Genomic DNA, 8,762 nt, shown 5'->3' with positions numbered 1-8,762 from the left:
TCGCCAGGTGGATTGGCGTCCCCTCTCCCTTCTGATTCTCAGAAGCTGCTGGGGGCTGGGGTCCTGCGTCTCTGAAGCCCAGAGCTGAAAATCCTTCCTCTTCCTTCCGTCACTTTCCTGCTGCGGCCCCTCCCCGAGAGCAAACACACGTGGCTGGTGGGGGGGGGACAGGACAGTGTCCCTCCTGGCCCAGGAGCTTGGCGCCAGGCCAAGGCTTCCTGCTATATAAGCCCCAGGCCCCCAGGGCAGCGAGCACCTTGCCCCACTCTCTCCTTGCCTGCCACCCGCCTGCCCGTGCCAGTCCCCAGGATGGGCACCCTGAGTGGGTGCCGGGCACTGGCGTGGGCCCTCATGGCCCTGGTCTTGCAGGAAGCAGGTAAGGCTGAAGCCTCTCACTCCATGTTCAGTCAGGGCTGCCTCCCAGCAGGATGGGCTGCTGGCCTGGGGGTTCTCCTGCTGAGAACGGGCAGGTGGGACCCCCAGCCCTGCGTCCAGGAGAAGCTTGGTCCCCCTGGGGAAACCAGCAAAAGGGTCTCGGCCTCGAGGATGAGACAGGGGCGCTGGTGAGGGGCTGAGGCTGGGGTTCTCTCCCGTCAAAGCGGGTGGGACAGCCCCCAGCACCACTCCACTGGCCCTCCATGGCCAGGTGGGGTAACAGCGGCCGGGCCAGCCCACACTGGCTTTGCCATCAGGGTGCACCCGGGAGGACAGGGAGCCACAGCTGAAACCCGGTCTGCACCTCGCATCACCCGGTGCAGCCCGTGGCCCTCAGCATCTCAGCAAGTGCCACAAGCCCTAACATTAACTGTCAACAAAAAGGATGAGGCCCCAGGGGGTCTGGGCAATCCTGCCCCACTGGTCCTGGCCGTGCTCCCGCCCCTCAGCTCGGGGGTCTGGGCAGGTGGGCATGGGCCCAGTGAAAGGGAGGCAGTCGTCTCCCTCTCTTGGGGGTGAGCAGGGCTGCGAGGTAAGGGGGTCTTTTCTATAGCACCTCCTGGTGGGGGTCCTGGGTCACAGCCGGTTGCAGTGTCCCCCAGGCCTGCTGCCTGGCTTGGGGCGCCGTCTGCCCAGCCACGTCTCCGCTCAGCAGGCTCCTCCGGGCTCCTCCGGGCTGGCCGGCCTCAGGCTCATGCACCTGAGCTGTGGGCCTGTGGGGGCCCCACCTCGTCCTCCACGCATTCCCTCTTCTTGGGGGCAAGTCCCTTGGGTGGGGGGTGCACCGTGGCGGGTGGGGTCCCCCGGGGCTGAAGCCTCATTAGGGGTGGGTGGGGACCAGTCCCATAGAAGGCCTTCACCCCAGGAGGTGTGCAGCCACACTGCTGTGGGATGGGATGCTGGCAGTGGGCATTTCTCTGCCAAGTGATAGGGACCCAGGCTTGCTGGGCTGGGCCCTCGCCCGACAAGGGCCCTGCAATAAGCCGATTCTCAGGGAAACCTGGCCTGGGACCCAGAGGAGGGGGTGCCATTTGACCTGCATCCTCTGTACCTGGGGTAGGGCCAGCGGCTGGCAGGGGCCAGGCACGGTGGGAGGGGCTGCGGCTCCAGGGTCAGGGGTGGAAGGAGGGAGCGGCTGTGCTCCTGGGAACCGGGGCCTCCAGAGGAAAAGTGAATATAGACCCAGTGCCTGTGGTTTCCAAGTGTGTGGGGTCCGGTGGGAAAGTCCAACAGGAAGCAGCTTGCCGAGCAGCTCAGCACAGCGCCCGCCCCCCCCACCCCCCCAGCAGCCCCACCAGGGACATCGAGGGCCCCACCTTGTACTCCCCACAGAGCGCAGGCTGGGGAGTGTGGGGCTCCCAGCAGGCCTGAGGAAGGAACCCTGGGCCATGTGAGTGGGGTGCCCGAGCTCAGCAGAGAAAGGCCTGAGGGCTCAGCCCTCTGCCTGGTCAGGCTACAGAGGAAGCGCAGCCTGGAGGCAATGGACACAAGGGCAGCGACCTTGTCTGGTGTCCTTAGGGCTCCCACGCCCCCCACCTGCCATGACTGACGGCTCCAGCGTGGAGCTGGCTTTAGTCTTGGGTTTCTGCTAAGTCACGCCCGGAAGCCTCCCCAACAAAGCTGGCCTTTGTCCTTCTCCGAGGGACGTGGGATGGGGCTGAGCCCTCTCCCTGAGGAGGCTGGGGTCAGCGGGGCCAACACCTTTTCCTGATTCCATTATTTTGCCCCGTCACTGTGAGACGAGGGGTGAGGGGCCACCCCCAATTCCTAGCCAGGGAGGGTGGGGGTCAGAGCAAGGCCACTGAAGAGGTGCAGCCCCGTCAGAACCCTGTCTCGGTGGAGGCCTTGCTGTCTGTGAAACGGACCATGGGGGAAGCCAGAGCCTGTTCATGCGGCCACCACACTGCAGCCCGCGGAGACCCGCCACTGGGGCCCCAAACATGTCCAGCTTCTCGCTGACTCCCACCCCTGTTCCTGCAGAGACCCAGGGCATAGCTGAGCCGAGCTGGCCGAGCGCAGAGGGTGTCATGGAGAGCCAGATGGTGGACACTGGTATGTGTCCCAGGCCCCTGGTGACGGGGCTCCCCAGCAGGTGGAAGGGGCTGGGGAGCAGTGGGGACAGACCCCTTTCCACATTAGCTACGTGTCCCACAGAGACCCTTCCCAGATCCCATCTGCCCAGGGGAGGAGATAATGGAGGGACAGCTGGAGCCAAGGAATGACGGTACAGAGCAGAGGCTCAAACACTCACACACATGCACACACACTCTTACATGCATGCACACGCTTGCACATACATACACAGTGTGCACACACAGACTCACACACTCAGGGTAATGTGCACACAGAATAGCCCAGGGCAGGAGCGTGTCACGTGCAGACAAGGGGTACCTCACAAGTGGCCGGCATTAGTCCTGGGCTGGGTGGCTTGGCTGGCGGCCAGTCCTACCCCAGGGTGGCGGGGGAAGGGGCAGTCCCACACTCCCCGCGTGACCTGCCCTCACTCTGCAGCCCAGCAGTTGACCTTCATCCAACCCATCGAGGTCTTCCCCACTATGAGCAGTAAGTGGACGCTGCCCGCTGCCGATGGGGACGGGGGTGTTTGCCAGCCCTGGGGGGGGGTCACAGGTGTGGGGTAGAGCTGGGACAGTGAGGGGCAGCTGGACGGCCTTGGGCACAGCTGGATGCTTTTCCTGTGGACAGCTCTCCTGGGGCTGCCCCAAGATGCTGGGCAGGGCGTCAGGGGTCTCAGGGAGAATCAGAGATGCCGAGGGGAGTGGGGCAGGTGCAGTGGCTAGAGTGCTTCTTCCTGGCTCCCACTCCCACACTGAGTCCCTCCTCCTGGGGAGCGCGGCCCGTGGGGGCTGGGTGCCGGCGGGCGGTGGCTTCCAGCAGGGGCCCCACCAGGCTCTCCCCACAGCCCTGAACCCGGCACACAATGGGCGGGTGTGCAGCACGTGGGGCGACTTCCACTACAAGACCTTCGACGGGGACGTCTTCCGCTTCCCGGGACGCTGCAACTACGTCTTCTCTGCGCACTGTGGCTCCACATACGAGGACTTCAACATCCAGCTCCGCCGTGGCCTGGCCGGCTCCAGGCCCACCATCACCCACGTCATTCTCAAGACGCAGGGGCTGGTGCTGGAGTTCTCCAATGGCTCTGTCCTCGTTGACGGGCGGCGGTGAGTCCCGCATGGGTGGGAGGCCAGGGACTCCGGGGGCCCAGAAGTCAGAGCTGTGGGGAGGTTGGGGATTCCGCCTGAAGCCAGGGCCTTGGGAGGACCAGAACTCTCCACCCCAGGGAGGAGCTGCCCTATAGCCAGGCCGGCCTCCTGGTGGAGCAGAGCAGCGACTACATCAAGGTGAACGTCCGGCTGGTGCTGACCTTCACGTGGAACGGAGAGGACAGCGCTCTGGTGAGATGCCTGCCCTGCCCTCCTGCCCCAGCTGAGGGAGCCCCGCAGATGGGCTGGCGATTGGTGGGGTGGGCCTGCCAGTCTCGAAGAGGCTGGAGCTGCTCCTCCCCTCCCTCTAGCTGGAGCTGGACCCCAAGTATGCCAACCAGACGTGTGGCCTCTGTGGGGACTTCAATGGGCTGCCAGCTGTCAATGAGTTCTATGCCCACAGTGAGTGTCCCCCAGGGTCAGGGAGGGCAGGCGGCCAGCCGAGGGCTGCACAGTCCCAGGGAGGCTGCGAGGAGGGGCTCAGCCAGGCACTGGGCAAGGGGCACCGGTAGGTCCTGGGCATGGGTAGGGGTCCCCTGGCAGCATCCCCTGCATTGCCCCCAGAGCCTCTGTGACCCCCACACGGAGTGTGTCCTCTCCCCAGACGCAAAGCTGACCCCTCTACAGTTCGGGAACCTGCAAAAGCTGGACGGGCCCATGGAGCAGTGCCAGGACCCCTCACCCTCTGAAGCCAACAACTGCACAGATGGGGTGAGTGCCTCTCCAGGGGACCAGCACCCCTGCAGCCTCTGCTCTCCAGGGTATGGGGACAGGTGGAGGGCAGGACCTTGGGTGTCAGATGAGAAATGATCTCCTAGACCCAGGCAGCCCAGGACACGGCCTCCGCTCTCCAGGTGGCCCTCTGCACCCACACTCCCCCCCCCCACTGCACACATCTAAGCATGCGGACGACACACGTGTGAGGGCGCGCGTGCCTTGGGCTGCGCATGTGCCCGTCTGTGTGTGCAAACACATCCCCCCCCAACCCTGCTAAGAGTGGGACACTCACGGAGCCCAGGGCAGGAATCCCTTCCAATGAACTGGGAGGATCCCACCTTTGGAAATAGCCTGGACGCTCTGGGGCCCTCAAAACCAGCAGAAACCGGAGCCTTAGATCAGGGCACAGAGGCACAGCCCACCTCCAGCTGCTCAGGCACCCCTGCCCCTCCCCCTTGTCCAAGCTGCCCCCAGGGACAGAGTCTGCACCTTTCCTGGGGGCCCCATGGTGTGTCCTGGAGGCCTGGGTGGGTGGGGGAGTCCAGAGTCGTGGGTTACTCCCCAGAGCCAAGCAGAGCTGTGCCCCCAGCGGTGGCAAGCTCACAGAGGTCAGGCAGGAAGGGGGGAGGGAGGGAGGGAGGCACACAGAGGGGTGGAAGCAGCCACAAGGGAAGAAGGGGCTGCCTGGCCTGGGTACAGGTGCAGTGCCAGGGTCCCCACCCGACTCGACGTGGAGGGCAGAGTGTGCCCAGCCTCTGTTCTCCCCAGGAGGGCGTCTGCTACCGCACACTGCTGGGCCCGGCCTTCACCCGGTGCAACTGGCTGGTGGACCCCGGTGTGTACGTGGCCGCCTGCGCCCAGGACCTGTGCCGCTGCCCCACCTGTCCATGTGCCACCTTTGCCGAGTACTCCCGCCAGTGTGCCCATGCAGGCGGCCAGCCGCAGAACTGGAGGGGCCCTGACCTCTGCCGTGAGTGCCCCACCAGGGCCTGCGCCAGGGGCCACACTGGGCCCAGCCTCATACCCTGAGTCCCTGGGGAGGGGCTGAGGGTGAGACCCCTGGGAGGACACCTAGCATCTGGCTGGGGGCAGAGGGCAGGTGGAGCCACTCTGGGGCACATATTGAGAAGGTGGGCGGAGAGCAGAGGGGAATTTGTAAGGCCTAGGGTTCTGGGGGCCCAGAACCCAGGGGGTGCTGGGCCTGCACTCCCCTCACCTCCTGCCTCAACCAGAAGACGGCTGGTAGCCAGCAGCTCCCGGGCTCAGCTGTGGCTTCCAAGGACCCTTGGTGGCACATGGAAGGCAGGAGTGGAGGTGGCCTATCTGGGTGCCTGGGTGACTTTCTGGGGGCCAAGCACTGTCCCGTCCCTGTAGCTCGGACATGCCCCCTCAACATGCAGCACCAGGAGTGTGGCTCGCCCTGCGCCGACACCTGCTCCAACCCCGAGCGCTCCCAGTTCTGCGAGGACCATTGCGTCGATGGCTGCTTCTGTCCCCCAGGTAGGTCCTCCTGGCCCTTGGGGACTGTCCCCCACCCCCATCCCCGTGGCAGCCTGCGGGCACTCTGCTCCCAACACCCAACGCCAGCCTCAGCTGCCCTGCTCACAACCCCCAGGCACGGTGCTGGATGACGTCACAAACATGGGCTGCCTGCCCCTGGAGCAGTGTCCCTGCACCCACGGCGGCCACACCTACGCCCCAGGGACCTCCTTCACCACCAGCTGCATGTCCTGGTAGGCCCTCCCTCGCCCTGTACCACCGGCTGGGGGGGTGGGGTGCGGTCCACCTCCTCCCTCACCAAGTCCCTCTGTTCACGGACCCTCCCCCAGCACCTGCTCAGGGGGGCTGTGGCAGTGCCAGGACCTCCCGTGCCCGGGCACCTGCTCCGTCCAGGGCGGGTCCCACATCTCTACGTACGACGAGAAACTCTACGACGTACATGGGGACTGCAGCTACGTCCTGTCCAAGGTGCGGCCCAGGGCCCCGACCCTCCTCCCTCCTCTGCCCCCAGAAAGTGTCCCGCAACGGCCACCAGGGTGGGTGAAGCCCCCACAGCCCCCTCCTGGGTCCCATCCAAAGGGGAACCCCCAGGTCACACTCCCAGGGGGCCGAGGGGCTCCTGGGCCCTGAGACAAGCTGCCTGGAGCCGGCTGTCCGCCTGCACCCTGCCTGAGCATCCCAGGCTTGGGGCACCACACACACTCAGCCCTGCATCCTTTGCCTGTCAGAAATGTGCAGACAGCGGCTTCACCGTGCTGGCCGAGCTCCGGAAATGCGGCCTCACAGACAATGAGAACTGCCTCAAAGCGGTGACGCTGAGCGTGGCCATGGACATGGTGAGGGCCCTGCCTCCACGGCCTGGGAGAGGGGCCCAGACGAGAAAGCAGATGGATGAGGGCCGAGATGGGGCGGACACAGGCTCCACCCAGCCCTGCACCTCACGCCCCAGGGCAGCCCCTCCCCCACGGGTGTCCAGAACCACTCCCAGCCTCCAAGCCTGTGCGCTTCCCTGTGCTCCTCCGCAACTGACCCAGCCCACCTCCTCTGTAGACCATCCAGATCCAGGCCAGCGGTGGGGTGTTTGTGAACTCCATCTACACCCAGCTGCCCGTGTCAGCAGGTACGTGGCCCCTGGGACCGCTCCCAGAGAACTCGCAGAGCCAGCGGGGCCCTCGCCAGTTCTCTGTGGGCACGTGCAAAGTGGGTGTCAGTAGTCCTGCCTGTGCCTGCTGGGGGGACCCGCTGTCGGGCACACTCGATGCCTGGCCTCTCACGGTTAGTGGTCACGACCCAAGCAGGCATGTGAGCTGCTGCCTGGCTCTCAGATCCCCGTGGCATGGCTGGGGTCCCCTAGATGCCTGTCTGAGCCCAGCCCGCCTCCCGGACTTTCCTGGGAGCACGGGGGCTCAGCCACTGCTGACCGCTGGTCAGCACGTCCAGGCCTGACCTCCGCGCAGCCTCTGACCTCTGACCCGGCCCCCCACCACAGGCAACGTCACCATATTCAGACCCTCGACCTTCTTCGTCCTGGTGCAGACGGGCCTGGGGCTGCAGCTGGAGGTACAGCTGGTACCCACCATGCAGGTGTTTCTCAGGCTGGACCCCACCCACCGCGGCCAGATGTGTGGTGAGGCTCGTGGGCTTGGAGAGGAGGGGTGGGGGCAGGGGGGGCAGGACTCAGGGCCCTGCTGAGGCGGGGGAGGGGGACGGGCAGAGTATACAGGAGGCAGGGCCTAGGAAGGCAGCTCTCCCAAGGCACCGGCTGTCTGACCCCTGCTGGGGGAGGTGGCCACATGGCCCTCCCTCGGGGGTAGGAGGCTTTGCACAGATGCTGACCGCCACCAGAGCTTATCTGCAGATGGTTCTGGAACCCAAATACAGGCTGGATGGCCTGCTGACACCCTCCCCCACCTGCCCAGGTCTCTGCGGGAACTTCAACCAGAACCAGGCTGACGACTTCCGGACCCTCAGTGGCGTGGTGGAGGGCACGGCCGCGGCCTTCGCCAACACCTGGAAGACCCAGGCCACCTGCCCCAACGTCAAGAACAGCTTCGAGGACCCCTGCTCCCTCAGCGTGGAGAACGGTAACCCGACACTGGGTGGCCCTTGTGTTACTGCCCGTCCACACAGGAAGACTGGTGTCTCACCTGGGGTCTGGGGTGGGAGGGACCCCATTGGGGGGCCCCAATATCTAGGCGTGCGTGTATGCGGCAGGGTCTGGGGTGAGCAGTGGGGTGCTGGGACCCCGTCTTCAGGGAGAGCATCTTGCTGCCCTGTGAGCACTGCCCAGGCGGCAGGTGGGAGAGCCCCAAATCCAGTCAGCTTCCCCGGGCTAATGGGCCCCCACAGGGCATGAGCAGGAGGCTGGGGGCAGGTGTGGGGGTGGTGAGCCGCACCCGGTGGCAATCAGCCCCTCCCGTCCGCTCTCCCAGAGAACTACGCCCAGCACTGGTGCTCTCTGCTGACCAAGCCTGCCAGCGCCTTCTCACCTTGTCACTCTGTCGTCAGCCCAGCGCCTTTCCACTCGGTGAGCCTCCTGACCAGCCGGGGACCCCCAGGTCCCAGGGTACAGTGGGTGCTGGAGCGTGACCTGCCCTGCCTAGAGCTGTCCCCCCAAGCCTCCATTTTTGGGGGCTCCTCTCTCAAGGGCCGCGCTCCCTCCCGAGGTTGTAGAAGAGGCTCCTTCCTGCCCCTCCCTGCTTCGGGGGCTCCAGGCAGCCCTGGATTTATGGCCACCTATTCCGTCTCTGCTTCTGTCATACGGCCTTTCCTTTTCCGTGTCTGGATGCAAGTCTCCTCTTACATGGACACCAGCTTTGTCGGATCAGAGCCCACCCTAGTGACCTCATCATCAGCCAGTCACATCAGCAGAGACCCAGTGACAGC

At 65.4% G+C, this 8,762-nt stretch overlaps 1 protein-coding gene across 1 annotated transcript in view; it reads left to right on the top strand.

Annotated features, from left to right (window-relative positions):
• The first annotated feature begins 270 nt into the window (after positions 1-270).
• Positions 271-8,762, top strand: part of MUC5B (mucin 5B, oligomeric mucus/gel-forming) — a 29,797-nt gene continuing 21,305 nt past the window's right edge. Inside the window, exons 1-16 of the mRNA XM_074336946.2 lie at positions 271-376; positions 2,416-2,487; positions 2,947-2,997; positions 3,356-3,617; positions 3,737-3,851; positions 3,971-4,061; positions 4,264-4,370; positions 5,145-5,346; positions 5,751-5,876; positions 5,992-6,109; positions 6,206-6,344; positions 6,605-6,712; positions 6,927-6,996; positions 7,366-7,503; positions 7,796-7,960; positions 8,309-8,403. Of these exons, the coding sequence (XP_074193047.2) occupies positions 310-376; positions 2,416-2,487; positions 2,947-2,997; positions 3,356-3,617; positions 3,737-3,851; positions 3,971-4,061; positions 4,264-4,370; positions 5,145-5,346; positions 5,751-5,876; positions 5,992-6,109; positions 6,206-6,344; positions 6,605-6,712; positions 6,927-6,996; positions 7,366-7,503; positions 7,796-7,960; positions 8,309-8,403 (1,926 nt within the window). The 5' untranslated portion in view covers positions 271-309. The remainder of the gene's footprint in view (positions 377-2,415; positions 2,488-2,946; positions 2,998-3,355; positions 3,618-3,736; positions 3,852-3,970; positions 4,062-4,263; positions 4,371-5,144; positions 5,347-5,750; positions 5,877-5,991; positions 6,110-6,205; positions 6,345-6,604; positions 6,713-6,926; positions 6,997-7,365; positions 7,504-7,795; positions 7,961-8,308; positions 8,404-8,762) is intronic.

This window comes from Rhinolophus sinicus, chromosome 14 (assembly GCF_057876585.1).
Source record: "Rhinolophus sinicus isolate RSI-liver-muscle chromosome 14, RSI-T2T, whole genome shotgun sequence".
Taxonomy (NCBI): domain Eukaryota; kingdom Metazoa; phylum Chordata; class Mammalia; order Chiroptera; family Rhinolophidae; genus Rhinolophus; species Rhinolophus sinicus.
The sequence above is the reverse complement of the archived record's forward strand: the minus strand, read 5'-3'. Positions and strand labels throughout refer to the sequence as shown.